At 40.2% G+C, this 26,055-nt stretch overlaps 1 protein-coding gene across 3 annotated transcripts; it reads left to right on the top strand.

The window, feature by feature from the left end:
• The first annotated feature begins 456 nt into the window (after positions 1–456).
• Positions 457–25,643, top strand: zmynd8 (zinc finger, MYND-type containing 8). 3 transcript variants are annotated; one of them, XM_057361909.1, is made up of 20 exons: positions 457–3,349; positions 7,827–7,897; positions 12,326–12,477; positions 13,130–13,273; positions 15,085–15,198; positions 15,616–15,708; positions 15,820–15,907; positions 15,998–16,053; positions 16,147–16,224; positions 16,327–16,442; positions 16,963–17,459; positions 17,826–17,963; positions 18,577–18,732; positions 19,257–19,811; positions 21,395–21,895; positions 21,994–22,187; positions 22,285–22,365; positions 23,402–23,480; positions 23,729–23,968; positions 24,164–25,643. In XM_057361909.1, the coding sequence occupies exons 1-20, from the start codon at positions 3,336–3,338 to the stop codon at positions 24,331–24,333; spliced, it is 3,537 nt and encodes a 1,178-aa protein (XP_057217892.1). In that variant the 5' UTR covers positions 457–3,335; the 3' UTR covers positions 24,334–25,643. The 3 variants fall into 3 exon arrangements, with proteins under 3 accessions (XP_057217892.1, XP_057217890.1, XP_057217891.1); XM_057361907.1 differs by having other exon boundaries at positions 13,052–13,273; XM_057361908.1 differs by lacking the exon at positions 457–3,349 and adding an exon at positions 3,371–5,811 and having other exon boundaries at positions 13,052–13,273.
• The last annotated feature ends 412 nt before the right edge of the window (positions 25,644–26,055 follow it).

The following is a 26,055-nucleotide window of genomic DNA, read 5'->3' as shown; positions in this document are numbered from 1 at the left end:
TTTCAGTTTGTTAATTAACTAACACTGTTGCGGTCGTGCGACAATGGCAGCTTGTGTTTGTGTTTGCATGCGTTTGCATGTTCAGGAGGAAATGCTACATAGAAAAGGACTCGAGTGTACAATATAAATGACTTCATATTGACATAGCAAACTTGATAGCTTGAGAGTAAATAATCGGAGGCGTGTTGGTCCAGCATATACTGTGCACTGTTTACTGTATGTTTATATATTTTAGATCCTTATGCAAATATACTTGAATGGTCGTAAGGGCCTTTTAGGACACACTCTTCTTGTGGTCTGCTGAGGCTGCCCTCTGAAGACCAGACAAGGAAGATAGCGATGAACTCGTCTCCATGGTGATCTCTGAGGCATACCAGTGTAGAATTTCAACTGTTGGAGGAGCCAGTGCTAAAGAGGGAGGGAGGGAAGGAAAAAGAGAGGGGAGGGAGGGGGAAGGGAGAATGGAGAGCGAGAGAGACAGACTGAGGAGAGAGAGTAGTAATTAGCTCATTGCTTGCTGTTTCCTGTCATGACAGTTCCCTGCTATACAACCTCTGGTCTCATCTGGCTAAGAATGTGGATGTAAAAGTGAAGCGTGGAGTCAAGCAATTATCTAGCCATCAGAATCACTGAGGGCAAACTCGCATAAAAAGATTATTTAATAAACCTTATTTGCACGCTTACATTAATAAAATATTCTAGATTTAATTCCAATTGATAGCAATGCAAATTAGTATTTGAGCCTAAAGAATAATACCATTCTCAAATCGAAGAATACATTTCAGATATCAGTGTATTTGACCGCACGCTTGTGTGAAAAAACCCATAAGAGTGTCCCGATAACATTCTTCCAAAAACCAGAGGCCTATAGACCTGTTGTTGTTATGTTGTTCATAAACTGGCTTCCCCCTTCTAGGAGTGTGAGACGGTCAACCCCAACCCCCTCATTCCGTCTGTCCCCTTTGAAAAGGCAGGAGATAGCGGTTTAAAAGGACAGGAGATAGCCCCCAATCATCTGCATCTATAGATTCTCTACCTGCAAACATCCAGTCATGAGCCCCTCTTTCACCCACCTCCTCCCTACCCTACATCATGCGATTAAAACATTTACAAGGTTAAATCACCTCGTTAGAAATGTAGTAGTGAGCATCAAGTATAAATGTGCAACAATCAAATCACTTCATTCAAGGTTAAGTGAGTAAATTATAGTTTTGAGTTTAAGGCTCCTTAAGATTGACTAGATTCATTGAATTGCTGAAGCACTTGACCAAATATAAAGATGAGATATATCAATTATGTGGAAAAAGACTAAAATACAGACAGACAGACAAACAAACAGGCAAGCGTGTGAATCTTGAGATATGGAGCTGAAAAAGAAGCAGTGCACCAACGGAAAAAATGCTCCATATCAATATTTCTTTGGCTTGAGCTCTTGCATGCTGTGTGAGTGTGTGTCGGTGTCAGTATGTGTTTTGATTTATTAATGCAGCAGGGAGTCGTAGACAGCTGTCCTCAGCATTGATAACTACACGGGAGGCTAGAAAGTCGAACAGCGCCCTCTAGTGGACAACTGGCAACGATGAAGACATGAATCATATCTAATCGTTTAATAATTGTCTCGTCTAATTTTTTTAATGGATTTTGGGTATGTATGAAAACACATTATATAAATCTGAAAATTTTGTCGTATAAGATTGTTTCCACGATGTACAAAGAAACAATTTGTGGCTATGTGTAGGTAATAATTTCCAGTTTTGACTTGACATGAGGCCGTCTGACACTGAAAAACAACGCGCGAGGAAACGCAGACATGTGGTGGTAACAAAACCTGTCAAACCATCTTAAACGACCATCCCAGAATGGTTACTAAGCAGGCTACATAGACAAAACGTGTCGTGAATGATACAGTTTGACAGTCTCAGTTGATACTTTTACATTAGGCGTGTTTTGGTTGCTTACATTGCTGCCCGTCCTGGATTAGCCGAGTGCACGCATACTAATTTAGATAATGATCATGTTGTCTGTATATCAAGGACGACGTCATAAATTATTCGAAATCAAAAGGATATATTCTGTCTGGCATACCTGTTAAAATATTTCCACCAGACAGGTTTAATTTATGATCACTGTAGTTAGCTATTTTTGTGACGAGTAACTCATAGATCTGTACGTCATGACGTCATACTTGTGCTGTTGCTAAAGCAAGCACTGTTATTCTCCAAAATCTCCAACCTTTATTTGTTAAATAGGCACAGTGTGTGCTTCTGCTTTCGTAGCGAACAATATTTAATATATAACCAACAGTTATGAGGTATCAAAGTACTATATCTTTATTTAAATGACAGATTATTAAATGATACTTATTCATCGTTTCAGTGTATCATACTTCCTATAGTCTACTATGTAGTGTAAAGTAATGTTTAGCCTTTGTGGTTTAGTAAGTATGGGTTAGGTCCTCTTAAGATAGTGTCTTTAACTATATTAAGACAAAATCGGTGAAAAGAATGGTGTGTTTTTGCCAGTTGAATTACACCTTCAGAGCCTGTCTAACCACAATGGTTTAATATAAACCCCACCCTCTCTGTCTGAAACATACAGTTTGTAACATCTTGAGTAGTTTTACTTGTTTGCAACAGGGAGCTTAGTGTGTCTTTTTCGCTGTTTTCTGGTTCAATATCTCGATACCTTTTTTATTCTTGGAATATTATAGAAAGAAAAATGATTTTGTAAAAAATGAGGTGAACTTGAGTAAACTACACTGGCTGTGTAAGTAGTAAGTAGTGAATGATTCAAGCTAGTGAATGATTCACAAATTCCCTGAGATTAGACTGCAGATGATGTGTTTCCTAAAATATGCTATAAAGCTGAAAGACGTGTTCTTGGCGTTCTTCACCTCTGTTTGATTTCCTTCTCGGTCAAGTGATTCATTTCAGGGAGGGACTCTGGGCCTCATGCATGTATAGTGACACACATTTGATCCTTTACCTTTTAAATAATTCATTTTTTATATAATGTATAAAATGCACAGCAAGAGGACGGCTGGTAGAGTTTAGATTATTTCTAGTATGCGTTAGTCTGTGCGATCGAGGCCTAGCTCCATTTTCAGCCTGCCTGAGCTGAACAAAAGACATTTACTCAGGAAACGTTTCAGCCAATCAGAAGCTGCCTTCCATTCTGCTTCTGAGCCCCGGCCAATCATTGCACTGCTTTTATAGCTTTTATCAGAATGTTGGCTTGGCTGGCTTGGAGAGCTGAGAGTGCTCTTTCTGTATAGAGAGGGAAGGCTGAGGGCAGTCCTCCATGTTTTAATAAGCATTGACACTGTGTTTTAAGCCATGCATCCACAGAGGTAAGCCTGCTTTTTTCTTTGCTTTTTGCACTTCCTGTTAATGTTGAACATTTATATTATGTCATGGAGAAATGTATTGGATTAGAGAAGGTGGAAAAGACCTGTCCCCACACTGTAGATCTGGATCCTGACAGGCACAGAGCTGGGAAATCACACTTACTCTTGTTCAGTTTGTCTTTCAGGATCACATGGCTGACCTGTGCTTACACAATGTCCGAAATGGCCTCTCTGTCTCTCTCTTGTTAGAGGTAGAGAAGAGCACAGTCGTGTCAGGTTGTGTCACAGGCCGGGCCTCTCAAAATGGAAGGCCCCGAGGAGCAGACAGTTTGTAAGAGGAAGCTCACGTGCAGATTGACAGAAAGTTCGAGATGCAGCCCAAGTTTCATGTTTAAAGAATACTTTTCAATGGCCGACATACTGAATGTCCAGTTTGCTCAGGATTTAGGCCTGATTCACAACAGCACACAGCAACGTTTGTGTGCAGATTTATTGGAGGTGCAGAAAGAAATTCCTGACTTTAAACAGATATTGTGAATTAGGTTTGTCCTTCATAGTAAATATAGGCTTCTGTTTGTTTACATAGGTTGTAGAGACAGGAATGTCATTTTATCAAAACTCAGTTTTGGTATGAGTTGGCCATTTCCGGTTTCAGCTGTAGAACCACAAAGACTGTTTGTTAATTTTTTTTGCATGTTTAATGTATATTTATAGCAAGCATAGCCTATATTATTTTGGGCGGTACTTGAATTAATAAAGTAGAAATCTGAGGTCAGACCACAGGACTGTAGACTAGTGTTTCCGACAAAACCAAAATGTTAAACTTAAGGTCAGTTTATGGTTCTGCGTAGGATGTTACGGCGTAGCCTACGTACGCGTCATGAACATTTATGGTTCTGCGTTGAGAGTATGCGTCATACTGCAATTATACCGCCGAAACGCTAGTTGGCTCTTTGTGTTTTCATGGGTTTGCTCTTCTTCGCCGATGTTTTGTGTGTGTGTATGCTAGTGTTTGCAAACGACAATGGAAGCCAAACCGACGTTAGAGGAAATCTCTCTCCAAGAATTCGCCGCCATCTGACAGTCTTTATAGTCCGCCGAAGAGGAGTCATACAGATGCGTGTATTTCCGAACCTCTTCAATCAGACGCTCAGTAACTTGGTCGATGTCGATGCTCACCATGTTGTTCTTTTGTGGACTCTGAACTTGCCGGAAGAAGACACCAGAGAAGAAGATGCCGGAAATGCGTAGAAGGAAGTACGATGCTGCCAAACCGACCAATCACAGCGCTTGCGGTCCGCGTAGGGTCCGCGTTGAGTTGACGCGTTGTTACATTTTTGGAGAGGTGCGCGTCAGGCTACGGCGTAGGGTACGCCGTAGGTTACGGCGTAGGTCCTACGCAGAACCATAAACTGACCTTTAGGTGTTCATTTGTGTTTTTTACCTTAGCTTCCAGTATTTCTTTAGTTGTGTTTGACAGTTGCTCAGTTATCTTGACTAAACTATCTTGAGCCTCATTGTTTGTCTTCACATGACTGCTTAACAGTGTGTTTTTACTTGAGATATCTTGAGATACCAAATATCTTCTTTTGTGTTCTGCAGAAGAAAATCATACAGGTTCAAATTATGACTGAATTTATATTTCTGAGTGAACTGTCCCTTTATTCGTGATCTAGCAAGCTTATATGAAGAGAGATAAAGAACAGGAAAACATTGTACATTCATCATGGTCACCCGTAATACTTTTAGTTACAGTAGCAGAAAATGACCTGTTGTTATTACTACAGCATGTCTGTGTAAATTGAAAAAACATTTGTTGATGCACGAGGTCCCTTTTGGCAGGCGGCTGACGGCTAAATGGGATCGCATACAAAGTATTCCCAAGACCAGCAATTTACTCCGACATCAAATTACATTTTCCAGCCTTTTCTTTGTCTCATGGTGGTTATAAGACCTTTACTGCATTCCTGCGAGTCACTCATTTGTCAAAGCTCTCTTAGACTCTTACTTAACATGACAGGGAGGGAACACGATCAAAATGGTCGCTCCTAGCCACCAGTGCCTGAGGGGGAGGAAGAAAAAAGCCACCTGACATGTTTGTCCGAAATCCTGTGTTTATTCACACACAGGAGCCGGTCGTTTTCCGGGAGAAGGGATATATATATGAAGGTTTTCCGAGCGTTTTCCCGGTGCATGGCAGAGCAGCCCTCCCTGCATTGCAGCAGAGAGAGGGAAGCGGAGAGAGCCACACAGCTCCAGCTGCCCAATCACGCGCCTCCGTGTGGCTCTCAAACCAATCGGCAGCACACAGCCGAGGTTAAAGATTGACAATCGCTCTGAGAGCAGCAGGGAGAGCAAGGCCTTTCTGGAAAATTCTGCACCCATCTTTGTCTCATCCCTCACTGCCTTTATATCTGAAAAAAAGATTTAAAAGAAGAATCTGTACTGTGCCTGTAAAGAAGAAGGTATGCTGTTATTATGCTGTGTCAGTTTTTATGTGGAGAATCATTCAGTGTTGACGTGATTGTGCTTAAGATTATATATTGAGGTTTTGTGTGTTATGTATGGTTATATTTTGCTGTTTTTGACAGATGCTTTTGGGTTATTGATTATGTCAGTGGAGCTGGATGCTGCTGTGTGGGGAGTGGATGGTGCATGTAGGTTGGACGTGAGGAGGCCAACACGGCAAATGCTCAGTCTGTACAGATGTTTGCCTTCTGCATGCTGTCACACACCCCCTCCCCACCCATCTTTGAAGGTTGGGGGTGCAGGACAGAGAAAAACCTGATGAGAAAGGCAAAGATATTGCTGGTTTATCAGGGATTTCATTTTCAGGCTTCATGAGGAAATTATGTTTATATGGCTGAAAGAAAATTCACAAGAATAATGTCAGTAATGTTGTGATTTTCTCTTTGTTTATCCTGACTGTGGTCAGGTTGGCTCATGGACGATAAACTCTGTTCTTTGGTGAGCTGTGCAATGGTGGGCATGTATGTGTGGTAATGGCCCGGGCATCAGGAAGGAGAGATGCTGCTTCTCTCCGTTTACCACTGGATGGTATTTTAGAATCATTTACAAAAATGATTCCTGCAAAATGAGTGCGACACGAAATGTAAAACGGCATAGCAGGTCCCAAGCCTTTATGCCGCACAAGAAATATAAATTTTGGGGGAGGTTTATAACTGCTTTTCAGCGTAAACTGACAGTGGCAGGCTAACAAAATCTGAACAGTTCTGGGTCATCAGTCTTAGCTGTTTAATGTTTGTAGGAATTTGAAACAGAACAGTTTTGTCTTGGCTGCCTCTGCCAGTGTTATCACTAAGCTGTGTTGCCTGGTTTGTTTTTCATTTGAGGGAAGGAAGGCACATTGTACAGATTATTTCCAGAGGGGAACTTTGAGATATTTTTGTGTTAGGAAAAAATTGAAAATTGCCTCTTCATTTAATGTAGGTTTAGAATAAAAATTTTGAGTAATCTGAAATTTGGATGTTTGGAATAACTGTTGTATCTTTGGAATAACTATTAAAGGTCCAGTGTATGAGATGTAGCGGCATCTAGTGGTGAGGTTGGGAATTGCAACCAATGCCTCACTCAACCCCTCCCATTCAAAGCACTATGGTGGCTGAAAAGATCTTGTCACATTTTCGCTTCTTTGCTGAAGGAGATAACGCATTTACGAAACGCGCTCTGTAGAGCAGTTTGTCCGTTTAGGGCTACTGTAGAAACAACATGGTGAATTCCATGTAAGGGGGGTCCGCGGTGTATGTAGATAGAAATAGCTCATTCTAAGGTAAAAAAAACGCTTCATTATGTAAGGTCTTTATACACATCTGAAGACAGTTATATGTCATATTATATTGCATTTCTGTCAATAAATCCTCCAAAACTGGATCTTTAATGTGTAAAGTGTGATGTGTTTTAGTCATCATCAAAAAAGACCATGAGGATATAAGCTGATTTGTAGTGTTCATTGTTTTTCACCAGTATCAAATGTTAATTTTGCATTTAGAGCATTTAGAGCTTCACCTACCCATGTCTGATCTATTGTTCCTAATGTTCAGTTTCTTCAGCATCAAGTGTAGCTGTAAGTAAGCATTATGGAATGGCAGATCCTCAGAGTACAGAATAAGCATATTATGTTGACTGGAGGGAGGCCTGCCGCAGATATGACGTCAAAGGCTTCTTTCAGTGTGTGAATGTCCATCTATTGCATTCAATGCTGAAACCAATCAATGCTGATTTTTAAAAATAGTAAATAAGTGCATTTGTTTGCCTTTGCATACAGTAGGTTAGCAGAACACATAGTTTTCATTTATTCATTTGTTAAATTTAACATTAATTTACTATTTCTGGCTTAAACCCTTAAAAAACCCTTAAAAAAAAAATGTTTCACTGGAAAGAATTGCATCAGAAATACAGGTGACACCATCACACCATTGAAACCATTTAAATACATGCAGCATTGATTTCTTGATTGCAGTTTGGCTGAAGGAGAAGTGAAGGCTGAGTCAGATGCAATTGAAGGGATGGAAATCGCAACACGATCCAAGGGTGAGATTCCTAAATTCTGTGACATTAGTAAATTTGATTGATGTATTGCCAGGGCTGGGGAGTAACGAAATACATGTAACTTAGTTACGTATTTAAAATGCAAAATTTGAATAACTATTTCATTACAGTTACTTTTAAATGGGTGGTAATCAAATAACAGTTACATCTAAAAAGTATTTTAGATTACAAAAGTGATTACATTGAATTCTAATGTAATTTATTTTATTGAAACATTAATATTGTCACAGTTTCAATCCGTTTTGGTTTTATGTTGTGGTTTGGTTTTGTCTTATGTGTTTGTTGCCTGTGTTCATCATTAGTTAATTAGTGCCACACCTGTTTCTGTTCAGCCTAATTATGTTCCCCTCTGTATTTAAGCCCTGTCTGTTCCTTGCGTTTACATGCACAGTCTTATTCCAATTATGCTTAATAAGCTGATAACGTGTAAGTCATGTAAACGCATAAAACGGTTTTCTTTTATCTAGGGCTGCAGCTATCGATTATTTTAGTAATCGAGTATTCTACTGATTTTTCCATCGATTAATCGGGTATTCGGATAATAAGTACGTTTTCTTTATTAAAGAGCAATACTAAATATACAAGAGAAAATAAGACAGGTCTCTTAAAATGAACAACTCATTTGTTTCCTTTTTAGAAAAATTAACATATTTATTGCTGAAATTGCATACATTAATATCTGTGAAAACTAAACCCATTTAGTACATTCCATTGCCATATTACATTCAAAATGCAATATAGGCCTAATACAAGTGTATAAATATGAAACATTAATAAAAATAGAAAGAATAATTTCAAAGGTAAACAACTAACTTCAGCTTATGCATGATGCATTTAGTTTATCTAAATTAGTTTTAGTTTCTTTTTTTAATATTAAATAGTAATATATTTGTCCACATAAAAATACCGAGTTACCCGGACTTTTATTTTGGCAGGTCGTCGGAAGACGCTTATTTTTTAGTGCGTTAGCTTCACTCAGTAAAATGTTCTGAAATAAACTCTCAGAGCAACTCTGCAGATGAAGTTCATGTGTTCATGTCCTCATAAAGCGCAGACGCAGACAAATTCATGAGCATCACGTGTGTAGCACGTTAAACTGTGCAGTTCGTTCACTCAGACACGCAGAACAGCCAGATGATGTGTAAGTAACATGATTCGGCATCCACTAGTGCGCATCTAGTTTGCAGCCGGAAAACAAGTTTCACTCGCAAAATAGACTAAAACTAAGTCAAATAGCAGTTCACCATTTCAATAAGCTATCAGTTATTTATCAGCATGAGAAATACGTGTGAACAGACTCAAATGCGTGTATCTCACGGTGAATGCGGGAGACTTGAGAGCCCTGTAACATGAATAGAGTTTAGCGGGCTGTGCGTCAGTAATAACGGTCCGTGGGGAAACGCAGCGCTCCGTGTGTACTGTAGTTAAATGGATTAAACGAGGCTTCGAGGCAACAAAAATCGCCTCGATTATTTTTTGTATTCGAATAACTCGAGTTACTCGAGGAATCGTTTCAGCCCTACTTTTATCGGGGAAAGCTCATAAACGGCGTAAGCAAAACCCACTCAGCAGAGGTAGTTTTTTGCCCATTACTACGATTTCGCGTTGCATGTAAACGCCTTTACCTGTTTTCTCTCAGTTTTGTTTATGTGCGCATGTCTGACGGCGCAATAGTAAAAGTCCCAAATGGAAGTAATAGTAAAATAACTCATAAAAGTCCGCTCTCGAATCATGCAGTTGATGTAGAACCGTCAAAATGAAGAACTATTGTTGCATATGCAGGTATTTCGGACATGAGAAGAGATATACAAATACAGCTTCTGACCTCTGACCATTTTCCCACTGCATTTTTAATTACTAAACAGACTATCGGCGATGACGTCACTGCACGTAAGAAACCTGGCAAGTCTCAAACTTCCATGTAAACGCGTTTTTCTGCATAGCCGGTTTATTACTATGCATGTAAACACGTGAAAACAGCTTTCTTTTAAAGCTGATATTTCCCGTCCAGCTCTTCCTAGGCCCCGCTGGTCCCCTCCAGCTCTTCCAAGTCCCCGCTGGTCCCCTCCCGCTCTTCCAAGTCCCCGCTGGTCTCCTCCAGCTCTTCCAAGTCCCCGCTGGTCCCCTCCAGCTCTTCCAAGTCCCCGCTGGTCTCCTCCAGCTCTTCCAAGTCCCCGCTGGTCCCCTCCAGCTCTTCCACGTCCCCGCTGGTCCCCTCCAGCTCTTCCAAGTCCCCACTGGTTCCCTCCAGCTCTTCCAAGTCCCCGCTGGTCCCTCCAGCTCTTCCAAGTCCCCGCTGGTCCCCTCCAGCTCTTCCAAGTCCCCGCTGGTCCCGTCCAGCTCTTCCAAGTCACACCGCTGGTCCTGTCCAGCTCTTGCAAGTCGCACCGCTGGTCCAGTCCAGCTCTTGCAAGTCACACCGCTGGTCCCGTCCAGCTCTTGCAAGTCACACCGCTGGTCCCGTCCAGCTCTTGCAAGTCACACCGCTGGTCCCGTCCAGCTCTTGCAAGTCACACCGCTGGTCCCTTCCAGCTCTTGCAAGTCACACCGCTGGTCCCGTCCAGCTCCTGCAAATCACACCGCTGGTCCCGTCCAGCTCTTCCAAGTCCCCGCTGCTCCCGTCCAGCTCTTCCAAGTCCCCGCTGCTCCCGTCCAGCTCTTCCAAGTCCCCGCTGCTCCCGTCCAGCTCTTCCAAGTCCCCGCTGCTCCCGTCCAGCTCTTCCAAGTCCCCGCTGCTCCCGTCCAGCTCTTCTTCAGCCAGCACCTCCTCTTCATCCTCCAAGAAGGTCCCACCCAACCTCCCTCTCCCGCCTCCTCTGTTGTCGTCAGCCAGTCTGTCTGCCCTGGGTCTGCTGGTATCTGGAGACCCCTCAGCTCACCCTCTGCACGCCAGGGCCATTGGGTCGGATTAGCTTCGGGATCTCCAGCCGCCAGCTACCTCGGGGGTTGAGTATCCCATATCTCCGCCTCCAGCCTCCGAGACCCTGACTCCACCTCGGCCCTCCTACCCAGCGGCTACACCTTGGTTCCTGCCTCCCTCACCTTCACCATAGCCTGTCATCCCACCAGCTCCACCAGGCTCCCTCGTCCCTCCGGCTCTGCCTGGTCAATCATCGACCATTCGCCGCCTCGGGACTCCAATCCTCCGGCTACGCCTCGTCACTCTGTCCCTATGGCTCTGTCAGGCTCCTCCTTCCCTCCGGCTTCACCTCCATCCTCTGTTGTTCTGGCTCTGCTGTGGTATTCCGGATCCCCGCCTCGGTCGCCTGAGCCGCCGGTTCCGCCTTGGCCCTCCAGATCCTCTGTGTCACTCTGGTTCTCCGTCTGCGCGGTATCACCCTGGGCTCTTCGTCAATCAGCGTCATCTCCGTCACTCGGCCCTCTGGTGTCGCCTGCCAACCCATCTCCACCATGTCACCTCCCTCTGGTGACTCCCTTATGGACTGTCATCTGTGCTGGTCTCTGGACCTTCATCAGGCTCCCCTGGCTCCTCCCACCATCCTGACCACCCTGGCCCCACGGACTGCTACCTCTCCCTATTACCTGCCGCTTGCCTGCGCCTCATCCACCTCCTGAGCCCCCGCCCTCCTTTTTCTGTTGGACCTTGTTCCGGAGGGGGGCGTATTGTCACGGTTTCAGTCCGTTTTGGTTTTGTTATGCTATGTTGCGGTTTTGTCTTCTGTGTTCATTGCCTGTGTTCATTATTAGTTAATTAGTCCCACACCTGTTTCTGTTCAGCCTAATTATGTTCCCCTCTGTATTTAAGCCCTGTCTGTTCCTTAGTTCATTGTCTGCCTTTGATTGTTGTGTTTGATTGTGTTTGGATTTCTCCATGTTTGTTCATTAAAAGACTTTTGGATTCTACTCTTTGGTCGTGAGCTTCATTACAGCCAAATCCCGTTACAAATATAAACTGTAATATAACAAATATAAAAAATTTGTGTAATCTAATGAATTACATTACAGATTGCCTTTTAAAGCATGTATTTTGCAATCTGCAGTGAAATGCATTTTAAAAGTAACCTTCCCAGCCCTGTGTATTGCACACTTTTTCTTTAAAGCTGCAGTCCGCATCTTTTGCCTCACTATCACCATCTCTGTTTGAAGCATAAAATTTTAGGTTACTTTACAGGTGCATATATGCGTGAGTTGGACTCAAATGACATCATACTGACATTTCCTGGAAAATCGTACCTGGCAGCTCAACTTATAAATCATTATCATAAATTTACCGTTGTGAATTTGTTTTGAACACTAATCTATTTTGTTTTAAATTGAAAAATATGTGCAGCTTTAAGTTTGTATTTATGTTAGAGTTTCCATACATATATACTGTATATATTTTTAAGTACGATTTAATAATGTCTTTGCTCTGTGTTTATGTGTGTTATTTGTGGTATTATTTTGCAGTCTCTGATCAAGGGTCAGCAGAACGGATTGCCTCGAAGCGCAAGGTTTCCAGCCCTCCTCACTCCTCTAATGGACACTCCCCATCCGAATCTTCCTCCTGTCCTGTCAAAAAGAAGAAGAAACCTGGAGCCGTCAATAACAGCAAAGATCAGGTGCAACTTTCTCTCCCTATACAAACCCATGTTCCTGTCCTGCAAGCCTGACTTACACACGTGTGTCATTGTGAGTCATTCACTAACAGTGTGTGTCTGTTCTTGTCTTTTGGGTGGCTTCTACATGGTGATACACTGCAAGATTTAAGTGGTATTTTTCATTACCTTCATCAACCAATATAGATCCACTAAGGCCATTTTTTGGCATTCGTTTCTATTGTCAAATGTCGGATGCATTTTTCAAAGGAGATGCTTCAACATGGTCAATATGAAAAACTTGTTCATTGGAGTTCGGAATCGTAACAGCCAAACGAATGCCAGACAAACAGACAATGATTCATGTTAATGTAGACGAGATGATTTATAAGACCCCTCTGCATCCTGTTTTCACCTCTATCAAGACAGTTTCAGACGGAACTAGTGTCACTAATTCAACGTTCACCTGTCTGTATTTTCCATTCTCTGTCTTTCCATGCCACTTCCTGTTTGATAACCTTTGTGCCAGCTTGTTTTGTCCTGTTTAATACCAGTGTTTTGAAAACCCGACCCTCTGTTTCTCTCGCCCGCATTCCAGTCAGAACTAAGACATGGTCCCTTTTACTATGTGAAGCAGCCTGCACTCACCACAGACCCTGTTGATGTTGTACCGCAGGACGGGCGGAATGACTTCTACTGCTGGGTGTGCCACCGCGAGGGCCAGGTGCTCTGCTGTGAGCTCTGCCCACGTGTCTACCACGCTAAGTGCCTCAAACTGGCCGCAGAGCCGGAAGGAGACTGGTTCTGTCCTGAATGTGAGGTGCTTATGACATGAAAGCTCAAATAAATAAATAAACCATCTTTGTTTTTTAGGGCCAGATTTACTAACAGCTTGCGGCAGCGGAAACACCTTTTTTGGCGTAAAAAACTACTGTCTGTTTTAAACTTTTTACTCAAGACACGCAGTGAAAATTAGAGGTAAAAAGGTGTAGACACAGGTGTTTTTGCGACTGACCTTTTTGCATATGCATTTGTAGGAGTTTCCTCTTCAGACGCAAACTTTACGGGAGGAGAGTATTTCAATAAATTTACTAAATTTTACTAAAGCTGTGTCTGAAACCGCTCGCTATCTCCTATATAGTGCACTATATGGGGTGTCCGCCATTTTGAAACCAGAGTGAACTACTTCATTCCCTCCATTCGTTCACACTTTTTTTACCCACAATGCACTCTGATTTTGTGCACTCATTCACTATTTCCCATGAGACAACATGAGACGACCGCTTGATTAGAATCAGCTGGAGGACACTGACCGTTAATGCCATGAATGTATGATTATACACACATGTTTGTTCTTGTTGACAGTTATTTTATACTTTTAAAGAGTATGCAGATTAAATAAATGTGATAAACAGTGGTGTTTTATTTTAAATATATAAAATAATTTTATTAAACGTGATAAATAAGCATACCTGCGAATAAATGTGATGGTTGTTTTGTTCTCTTTATTTTAAACTAATACAATAAACGTAACAAGTAAAGTGAAAATGAATTTGAGGATTTTATAAAACAACCCACAAAGCCACACAGGTGTAATATAAGCTAAGGTTTATGTTTATGACCAACGTCTGCGACAGTACTGTCAGATATACGTCAGTGCCCGAAATCACTCACTCATTTACATTCACTTCTCACCCTTATAGTTTACTCGTATGTCATTCGCTATGTAGGGAATAGTGAAGGAGTGAACGAGCGAGCGGTTTCAGACACAGCATAAGGTTTGCGATCGTCATTGTACTGGTATTTGCGGCTTTATTTAAGAAATTTCCACTCCCATCGGCGCTTTTTTTTATATTGTGCTCTTGCGCTATTTTCCCCTGTTTAGTAAATCTGGCCCTTAACATTTAATTTAATCATTTTTGTTTGTTGTCTATATTGAATAGATGTGAAAATGAAATGCTTTTCTGTCACGAAAATTCACTGTTTTGTAAAAACTATATTTATGTATCTTTATGTAACTATGTTACAACAAATATGGAAACATCCGTATGAATGCGTTGCAATGTTTAATAAAGTCATTTGGCGACCAAGACATCCATGGAAACACACAAATCAACACAGTAAATTAAAATATGGCGGTACGTTGATAACGTTGAATCTCATTGGTTCCTGTATGTCTGTGACAAAACGCAATTGAACACAACACACTTGAGAACCAGTGAGATTCAACATTATCAATATGCCGACACATTTTTATTTACTGCATCGATCTATCTGTTTTCATAGATAATCGACGTTTTGTTTGCTAAATAAGTTCAAAATAGGAATCATTTTCTCTCATACACGTGTTGAGACTACGTAAACCTGTAAAAAAATGTAAATAACCAGTTTTGATTGGGTACGAGAAACTACGAACATTTACAAAACAAATAATAACTGAACAAATATTGATATATAACACAGGTCGACAAAAAAATCTCTTATTTGTAAGTCGCTAAATGAATAAATGTAAATGTGATGTTTTTCAGCAACTCTTATTTCTAAACAAAATGAAAAAGTCTATTTGTATTTATGTTGCTGCTTTAACATTTGCATTCATATATATCTTTATGATTCTCTCTATTCTTTCAGAAAATAACAGTTGCCGAATGCATAGAGACTCAGAGTAAAGCGATGACAATGCTCACATTGGAGCAGCTGTCCTTCCTGCTGAAGTTTGCTCTGCAGAAGATGAAACAGCCAGGTGTAAGTCTCATGTCTCTCCTTCAGCAAACACACGGACTTGTCATCTCCACTTTGTGGCGATGTAATTCTAATGAGATTATATTTTAAAAAACACCCAAGGAATGGTGAAAAGTGTCTTTTCTCTGCTTTATAATCGTTGTAGACATCCAGCTGAAATGAAATATTTGGGAGTTATTTAAGTACTTTCCCTCATAGGGCAAACATGGACATATTCTGCAAACATGAAAAGCTTCCTTAACTTCTCAATGGTGCTATTGGGCCCATCCCTCACTTCTTAGTGCATTACTGGACACAAAATGTCAAACTTTGTAGTTAGTGGAGGTGTGGAAAGTGAGGCATTAACAGTCATGCAAAGACACCTTTAGAGATTTGTTAATGCTAAAGGATCTTTTCTCTCTGTGTTTATGTTCTGTTTAGACGGAGCCCTTTCAGAAGCCAGTGGCACTGGAACAGCATCCAGATTATGCAGAGTATATATTTAATCCTATGGATCTCTGCACTTTAGAAAAGGTGAGCGAAGCATTTGATGTCTAAAAATGGTCATTTTTACATTATAGAAATGTGAAGTGTCTGGCATTTTATAAAGCATTTCATAAGTGTGTTTGTTCTGTTATTATTCAGAACATTAAAAAGAAAATGTATGGCTCCACCGAGGCGTTCCTGGCTGATGTGAAGTGGATTTTGCACAACTGCATTATTTATAATGGAGGTTGGTTGTACAATAAATTGTTCCACTTTTATTAGATTTGTTTCGCTAAGTTTTTGTTTTGTTAAATCTGTGCTGTTTTTGTTCTCTTAGGCAACCATAAACTTACAGCAACAGCAAAAGTTATTGTAAAAATCTGTGAACACGAAGTACGTACTGTACAGTAGAATATTAAATCACACAGTGAAAATAAAGTGACACTAAATTTAGTGCCAGTTGGTTTAACACCTGTTTTCTTACAGATGAATGAGATCGAAGTCTGTCCGGAGTGCTATCTCTCCGCGTGCCAGAAAAGAGACAACTGGTTTTGTGAGCCATGTGTGAGTGTCTTCACAAAAACGATGGGGCATTTATACATTCCTTCTTCACATAGTAACAAGTGTGAGTTAACCATCTGTTCATGAAATATTTGTGTGCATCAGAGCAACCCCCACCCTCTGGTGTGGGCCAAGCTGAAGGGGTTTCCATTTTGGCCTGCTAAAGCCCTTCGAGACAAAGATGGACAAGTGGATGCTCGATTCTTTGGGCAGCATGACAGGTGAGAAATAGCTAAGTGACTACATGTATGAACTTTGATGTCTTGTATTTCTTTCTCTTATATTACTTTCCATTATTCGCGGAGCACGTATTGTTAGAACATACTGCTTATACATGAAGTGAATGAGAATGGTGTTGGATGATGCAAACATTATGCAAAAAATACATAAAAAACACCATAAGTATAGTAATACCGTAATGTATATGTTTTATTCCACTATACTGCTTTATGTTGGGAACACATTGAAATATTTATATTATTTAATATTTTAAAATATAAATTTTATTGTAGATTATATTTTCATATATCCATATTATATTAATATATTTAATATAAATATATCATTGCATTTATATTTAATATACATATATTTATTATAGATTATATTATTTATTTAATATTTAATATTATTATTTTATCAATATTTTCTTTTCGTTCACAGTAAGTTTTAAGAAATACAGAATCATGAATCATCGGTTCTATTCTGTATTTATTTTTACTTGTTTGTTTGTTTTCTCAGGGCCTGGGTTCCTATTAACAACTGCTACCTCATGTCTAAAGAAATCCCGTTCTCTGTCAAAAAGACCAAGAGCATCTTCAACAGTGCCATGCAAGAGATGGAAGTGTACGTCGAAAACATCCGCAAAAAGTTCGGAGTCTTTAATTACGCTCCGTTCCGCACGCCATACACACCGGACAACCAGTTCCAGATGCTTTTGGACCCAGCAAACCCCGGCGCGGGCTGCGTCAAACCCGAGAAACATGAAAAGATCAAGTTTAGCTTTGATTTAACAGCATCTCCTAAATTGCTCGTGGGCAAGAGCATGGTGTCCAGTGGGACTGTAGGGGGCGGGACTGGAAGGCGAATCTCATTAACGGACATGCCTCGTTCACCAATGAGCACTAACTCCTCTGCTCATACGGGATCTGATGGAGAGCAAGAGACTGCAGAAAAAAGCCATGCTAAAGCTGCTTTGCCCCATTACAGCACAGGGGAGGAGTCAATGGATTGTACTGGTATATAAAACACTGAAAGTACACACGCTAGCTTTGATGATACAGTGATAGTTTGCCCAAAAACAAAAAAATCTTTCATCATTTACTCACCCTCTTGTCATTTCAAACCTCTGTGACGTTCTTTCTTCCGCAGAGCACAAAAATATATATATTTTGAAGAATGTTGGCCCCCATTCACTTCAATTGTGCAAGTCAATGGGGGCCAGTGCTGTTCGGTTACCAACTTTCTTCAAAATATCTACTTTTGTGTTCTGCGGAAGAAAGAATACAGGTTTGACATGAGTAAACGATGACAGAATTTTCATTTGAACTAATCTGCCAAAATGTGAATGTGTAGTTTACACGCTCATTTTTTTTCTCTTACAGCATCACCCACTCCTCCTAAAGCAGGTCTTACTGGCAGCAGCTTAGAAAGCCCTAAACCATTCCACTCTCCAGCTCCCAGCACCCCCGTTAAACAGGAGAAGACCCCCACCACCGGCAGCATCCTTAACCTCAACCTTGGTAGATATTCATCACCTCTCCATTTTTTCACTCAAGCTTGATCTCATAGATCTTAAAAGTAACCATGCAATCAAAACTCAATTCTAATTTTATGGAATATTGCAATGTTTGTCATGAATGATTTATCCATGCAGGTCATTATTTTTTTTATTTCATGTACCCTCATAATCTTTCATCAAAAATATTAACTTCCCCTTCATACAGACGTATGTCTCGGCCTGGGGGTAGGAGTAAACTGACTGTCCAATGGTCAGGCTTTTAACTTAAAGGACAAAATCAAGGCCCTCCATATATTTTTCTTTATTCCAGAAGGCGTTTCATAAAATACACTCAAAAGTGTAAAAACTATAGCTTTGCAGCACCATTTAAACATTTATCTATTTGTTTAAGCAACCTGTTGTAGCAACATTGGCTCAACCAGTTGCACGTTTGCGGTGCTCTCTTTGTTGTCTGAGAAACAACGATGTGATGCTAGTGGCACTTAATAACACCTTTTATAAAAAAAAAACTTAAATACATTTAACAACTGACCTACTGCTGATTGTGAACTCCACTGTCATTTATGAGGCTGTATACGTGTATACTTGACTGAGATGCCTGTGTTCTTTGTTAGATCGCAGTAAAGCAGAGATGGACCTGAAGGAGCTGAGTGAAAGCGTTCAGCAGCAGAACCAGCAGCAGCCCTCTCTCACCTCCCCTAAGAGACAGATCAGAAGTCGCTTTCAGCTCAACCTGGACAAGACCATAGAGAGCTGCAAAGCACAGCTGGGTGAGTTCAGATGCAAATATGACCTGAAAGACTTGAGGTCATCACATTGTCATTGAATACACTTTCTAAATGTCTTTTAATCCACTATATTGATTAAAATATATTTATATATATAGTTTTTATTTCTTCTTCTTATTCACACTGCATCACTAAAACTTTGACATGAGAGAGCATCGTAACTGCAGACGTGCTCAGAGCATTGTTATGGCTTTTTTCACACATGGCATCAGTACAAAACTTTTACGGCATTGTTAAAACTCTTTACGCTGGCAAATTGCCAGAGTGATTTGACCTCTAAACATAAAACGTGTTTTATGGCATTTTTATGGCAAAAGATGTATGTGTAAAGTGCCTAATGTCCCTTGGATTTCCTGTTTTGTCTTACCAATGAGACAATCAGGCTTGAACACTTTTAATACAGATTTTAAACAAATACTTTTACATTATTTACAAGCCTCTTCATTTACAAACAAATACTTATTGATTGATTCTGAATTACATTTTTATTTTATTTTGTCTCACAGGTATAGATGAAATATCAGAGGATGTTTATAAAGGTGCAGAGCACAGTGACTCTGAGGAATCTGACAAGTCTGACTCCAGCGACAGTGAATACGCCACCGACGATGAACAGAAATCCAAGTCCAACCAAGAAAATAAAACCGCAGCTGATGGGAAAAACGCAAAAGAGTCCCTTAAAAAAAAGACGAAACCCTCAGCAGTGGCCGGTGAGGACAAAGACAACAGCATGGAGTCTACCACAACAACCAACACGGCAACCAAAGGAGAACCCACCCAGACGACAAACCCTGTCGATCCTATAGCTAAAGAGGAATCAGAGAAAGAACCTCCAGAGAAGATAAAGGTGGCTGCTGCATCACCTGATTCTAGAGAGAAGCCCAAGACGTTGAAGGAGGATGGGCCGCCGGCACCTGTGGATGTGGACATGGATTCAGATTCAGAGAGAGAGCTGGTCATTGATCTGGGGGAAGAGCAGGCAGGGAAAGAGAGGAAGAGGACCAGGAGAGATTCAGCCGCTGTCACCGCACTCAAAGAGCCTGCAGGCTCAAAAGCTGATGGTGAGACTGCCTTTCGTTATCAGGGTCATTAAAGAACTTTGCCTTATTAAATAGATTTTCATGAGAATTTTTAACTAATGAAGGCTTTTTTTCACATTATGTGAAAACATGACAGCAGATCGATATTAAATTGATATGGATACAGTTTCTTCACCTGCAGAAATATAAGTTACCAATAACTTACCAAACAGGAATTTATTCAAAATAACTTAAAATAGAGCTTTTCCCATTCTAAGTTTGGTGACTTGATCGAAAGTTGAAAAATTTTCAAATTTGACGCTACCCTCCACATTGTCACTTTTAACGCAGCCATCCAATCACAGTGCACGAGGGGCGGGACAACTGCCACACCAACCAACCAGCACATCCTACTTTTCCAAACATATGTTTGTGTACAAACCACTGAAAACCAATAATATTTCTGTCACTGAGTATCATTTCTGTACCAGATAATATCGTCGGACTGTCAGAATATTAATTTAGTTGAATAAACAAAGCCCTAGAGAAATCAGATAAATAACACATTACTGTATTGATGTGCCGTATCATAGCAACCACAGCACCTCAGCTGAGAAAAACACTGCCAAGTGTCCACAGCTGCCGTTTTCAGACATATTAAATATGCTTTGGTGCGCACTCTGTCTTTAGAAATTAATAGTACGAAGCCCCCACGACATGTGAAAAAAATATTTCCATGATTTATTCATATGTGAAAAAGCTTTGCTAATTCATCTCGTTTTAGGTAGATCATGCTCACGTTTTATTCATTTAATAAACTTATCATTTAAAAGTCACCATGAAACAAAAGTTGCGATTGACTTCTTTTCCATATCGTGATGTATATCCGAGTGAAACGGCTTCTGAAATGAGAAAAAATGTAGGGCGGGGCTTTATTTTGCCCTTCCCTTTTTGATTGGTTTGTTGTAAGTTGGGCCTGGAGGGGAGGAATAAAATGCCTGGCCATGGGACAGTGAGTATAGTCCTACCTCGTTTTTGTTGCTTACATCATGATGTGGTGAAGAGTTGTTGTTAAGCGGGGGAGAGGAGCTTAATGGTTTTGAATAAAGATTACAAGTGCCAATGAATAAAAAAAAAAAAAAGGATAAATCATTCATAATAATCACTGCAACACTGTGTAAAACACTTAGAATTAACTGACCTTGGATTGTTGCGACAGGCCAATCCGAATGAAGTATTCCAGATCATATGAGCATAAAACAGTTGAGGACTGGGATGAGGAACCTGCTCAGAAAAAGGAAGTACGATTTTATTTTATCAGTAAGATTAATAAAACTGATTTATCTAAAACAAGGCAACGAATTAATAAAACAAGCACAATTGAACTAAAACGAGGGAACAAGTAAGCAAAACGTGCTCGCGTATTAATAAATCGTGGGAATGAATTCTTATTTGTGGCCACAATATAACTGTTTATTTTGCATGTCATGTTTTGTGCTCTATAGAATAGTTCCATTGAAACATGTTTAAAATCATGTTCACTCCCATAAAAGACTTCAATCATAGCATTAGATCATGTGGGCCACTATGTTGAGTAAATATCAATCATTTTTCTTTGGTTTCAGGTAAATCCACTCCTATTTCCAGTGCTGTTACCCAGCCTCAGAACCCGGCTGTTCTGTCCTCCACCCCAAGCATCAAAGACCCATCTCAGTCCCCAGTGCCGATCCCGCTGAACATATTACCCCTCACAACAGCTCCAGCCAGCACCACTCTGACCGCCTCCACCCTCTCCAATGCCACCTCCAGCACCCACAGTTCCTCAACTACCCCCACCAGTACCATAAAGAAACAACGTCCATTACTGCCCAGAGAGACCGTGCCTGTGGTTCAGCAGGCCGTGGTGTGGAACCCCACCACCAAGTTTCAGACGTCCTCGCAAAAGTGGCACATGCAGAAGGTTCAGAGGCAGCAGCAGGGCCAAGCGCAGCCGGCCACGCAAGCGCAGGTGTTAACACAGGTGCAGCACAACCAACAACCGCAGCAGCAAGCGCAGGTCTCCTCGTCCTCGTCAGGACAGCAGCCTTCTTCTAGCACCAGATATCAAACAAGACAGGCTGTTAAAGGTATGCGTGAAGATGAATAGATCAATATTTAGTAACAAGATTTATTGAAAATAATACAAATGTTTCTCATGTTAACTTTGATGTGTTTGTATATCCAGCTGTGCAGCAGAAAGACTCGGCACACAGCACGTCCTCATCAGCGGTCCCTCTTGTCACCAGTGCGCCGGCTTCTGGCACCGTGATGGCAGGAGCCACTGTTAGCTCTTCATCATCGACCTCCACACCCGGAGACATCCAGATCCCCACCACATCTGCAGATGTAGCAGCTGACATCGCCAAGTACACTAACAAGGTGAGATATTCCTGAAAGAAAGAAAATCTTGAAAACAGGTTTAATTTGGTTCATAAATGTTGATATGCTTGACTGCGTGTTTTGAAACTCTGAACAGATCATGGATGCAATTAAAGGGACGATGACTGAGATATATAATGATCTTTCCAAGAGCACATCAGGAAACACAATAGCTGAGGTTTGTACTCATATCTTCCAAGAGTATAAAGGGCCGTTCACATTATAACGATAACTATAACTATATTTGCGTCCACACCAGCGGACGATAGCGATTATCGTTATTTACATTGTTCATTTTAAGCAGTGCAGTGTTCCCAGTCACTTAAATGAAAGTACATGACCTGATGCTTTCGTTTTCATTCCCGAACGTCTTTTCTCCAAAATATGACAACAAAGCACAGCAAAGGCTGGATGGTCTCTCTGAAGGATGAAGGTGCACTCGTGTCCGGGATGTAAAGCATATATTTTGCCAGCTTGCTCAGATATACAGTACTGTAAGCATTACATATAGTATATCCCGCCGTAAACACACTTTTTGGACCAGTCTTTACAGTCTTTAAAGGGATACTTCACCCAAAAATGAAAATACTATCATCATTTACTCACCTTCGAGTTGTTCCAAATCTGTATACATTTCTTTGTTCTGATGAACACAGAGAAAGATATTTGGAAGAATATCAGATCTTGCCCCCCATTGACTCCCATAGTAGGAAAATTACTTTATCATTTTTTTATTCTGTTGAACACAAAAGAAGACATTTTGAAGAATGTAGGACAGCAGACCGTTCTGGAGCACTTTTCACTACCATTGTATTTTTCCCCACTATGGTAGTCAATGGGGGGGGAAATCTGTCATTCTTCCAAATATCTTTCTGTGTGTTCATCAGAACAAAGAAATGTATACAGATTTGGAACAACTCGAAGGTGGGTAATTGATGACAGAATTTTCATTTTTGGGTGAAGTATCCCTTTAATTCTGACATAAAACCTGCGTCGCGATCATCAATAGCCAAATATTAGAGATCCAATTAGGGACTTTTGCGTTCAGTAGCAGGAAAAAATCACGTGAACCCCTATTCTCCTAAACGAAGAATGATTTTTGAAACTTTACTTTTTATAGTTATAGTTATCGTTATAATGTGAACGCGCCTTAACACTATTATTTAAGCAACCTGGTCACTTGAACAAATGGCTTACTTTCTTCTGTCTTACAGATCAAACGATTGCGAATCGAAATTGAAAAATTGCAGTGGCTACATCAACAAGAGTTATCAGAGATGAAGCACAATTTAGGTACTTATTTATTGATGTACAGTAAATTTGTTGTCTATTACTATGATTTAGAGCTTATCATCATGACCTGACGTGTGTGTGTGTACAGGTTTCTGTACATGGTGGGGACCAAATAAAAATGCAGAGGTTAGGTTTAGGGATGGCATAGTGAGGGTTAGATTTATAAAATTCATTATGTCGGCTTTAGAAACAAACAAAACAACATGTATAAACAACAAATGAAACAAACGTCTGTGTGTGATCTTAAGAGCTGACCATGGCCGAGATGAGACAGAGTCTTGAGCAGGAGCGAGAGCGAATCGTGACGGAGGTCAAGAAGCAGATGGAGGTAGAGAAACAGCAGGCCGTGGATGAAACGAAAAAGAAGCAATGGTGTGCAAACTGCAGAAAGGAGGCCATTTTCTACTGCTGCTGGAACACCAGTTACTGTGACTACCCCTGCCAACAAGCACACTGGCCTGAACACATGAAGTCGTGTACACAGTCTGGTAAGATATAGTGTGGAGATCAGACACCTACAGAACAATAACCAAACCACTATAAAATTACCCTTTTTTATTACAGGAATAGTTTACCTAGAAACCTAAAAATTAAAATTCTGCCATCATTACCCTCTGTCAACCTTACTCATGCTCATGTATGTTTATCTGTCTCAATGAATAATTTGACTTTGTGCATTCCAGCAACATCATCACAGCAAGAACAAGAAACAGAAGGCGGCGCAGATGTTACTCCCAAAGCCCCCGTGCAACCCAACAATGGACCCAACTCACCGAGAGAGACTGTAACCACTTCACCTGCTGATAACAACAGCGAAGGAGATAAATCCAAGGACATTGTCACTATGTCCTAGCTTACGTGTACATACACTAAACAGCACTTACTTTTGTACAGGTGTACATAGATGAGTATTCACTACAAAAAACAAAATTTTGTCTTGCCTGATTGTGCTCTTGTGATATACTTTTCCGTTTTGACTTCATGTCTGAATGTTTCCTGACAAAGACACACAGAACACCCAAACCTTTTCCTGATCTCATTTTACAAGAAGTTAGAGGGCCTAGAAAGACCTGTTAATTTATGTTTCTTTAAAATTCTTGAGAACTTTTTTTAATGTTGCCATATTTATATACCGCCTTATTCGGGGGGGGGGGGGGTAACACCTTGTTTGTAAGATGACGATTAGAAATTCAGAATTTCTGATCTGATTTAAATCTATTTTTATTTTTGATGGAAATAGTACTGTTCTGTATTTCTTGGAATATCTTATTCATGCCAGTTTATCAAAGAAGAATATTTGGTCATATAAAACGTTGAGGACTACATTATATTATGTCATTACATTGCTAAGGCAAGTTTAAACACTGTTTCGAAAAATATGACTACTTCATCACAGTTTGGTAGAATTGTGTCTGTGGACACAGATTGTGGTTTGTTGTAAAACTATGTATTATCATTAATACAGTCAGCATGATCTGTTTACCTGCGTTACTGTAATATATCTTAAATGCCTTAGAGTATTTTTTGCTGCCTTTTGATCTCCAGTTCACCTCATTGGTTCGTTTCAGTTATGTTTGTGACATCAGTCTGATCTCATGGGTTCACTTTTATTTATTTATAATCACTTTTTAAAAGAACTATAGCATTAGACTAATGATAAGTGACAGAATACACTGTCATGTTTGTCTTACTCATTTCAAAATGATTTGGTTTCTACCAAATAATCTTTTTCTTTTTTAGTCTGCCAAAAAGACCTGTTTACGTTTTGTTTAAACATTGTTCCTGTTTTCTGTCTTTTTTGTGGGGGAAGTGGGTATTGTTTTTATTTATCAAACATTTTCGTTTATAATATACTGTATTACACCAAAGGTCTTTGCTAGTTATAACTTACAATTTCTTACAACGTTTATTCATCATCATGCATTATTTTCAATGTGTGAAGAACAAACTGCTGTACTTTGAACCGAAACATTCCTTCATTTTATGTTAATAGTGCATAAATATGTTATTCCAAACCATATACAGAAAAAGAGAGCGATTTCAAACAAAGAACAAATAGATATTTGCATACTGTATATTGATAAAGATCTGGTGGTCTAAATTGTAATTTAATAGTTTTTGTATGGTGCAACTGTATTAAAGAACACCTGAAAAAGTTTCACATTCGAGTCTTACTTTGAGCAATATGACCTAGATCAGCTAGTTGTTTATCTATTGTCTTAAACATCTAGGCTAGTTGTTTAAAACTAAGAAGTATTTTAGTAAACATTTTATTGAGATTCAAACAATTTCTAGTCTAGCTGAGCATATTATAGAGTTATAGAGTATATTATAAAGTATACTATAGAAATTGTCTTTTAATTTTTAAGATTACTTAAATTATTATTTTTTATAACCTTTTCAGGCCTGGATATCACAAAGATTAATCTTCGTGGTAAAGACACATCTAGATGTGGAAACTTTTCATGGCACACACGCTACATACATTACAAGTCATTCTTTAGTTGGAATACATTTACATGACAATTGCATGTATGAAAATTTGTAAAAATGCTTGCCTGACAAGACAGAAACA

The sequence above is a fragment of the Triplophysa rosa genome, linkage group LG20, assembly GCF_024868665.1.
Source record: "Triplophysa rosa linkage group LG20, Trosa_1v2, whole genome shotgun sequence".
Taxonomy (NCBI): Eukaryota; Metazoa; Chordata; class Actinopteri; order Cypriniformes; family Nemacheilidae; genus Triplophysa; species Triplophysa rosa.
This window is presented reverse-complemented; position numbering and strand designations above follow the sequence as displayed.

What these genes read in the sequence shown, in the direction of transcription:
- zmynd8 (XM_057361907.1), top strand. An exon ending in CATCCTTAACCTCAACCTTG is followed by an intron (nt 17,964 to 18,576) that starts GTAGATATTCAT and finishes GTTCTTTGTTAG; the next exon opens with ATCGCAGTAAAGCAGAGATG. An exon ending in CAGGAAACACAATAGCTGAG is followed by an intron (nt 22,366 to 23,401) that starts GTTTGTACTCAT and finishes TCTGTCTTACAG; the next exon opens with ATCAAACGATTGCGAATCGA.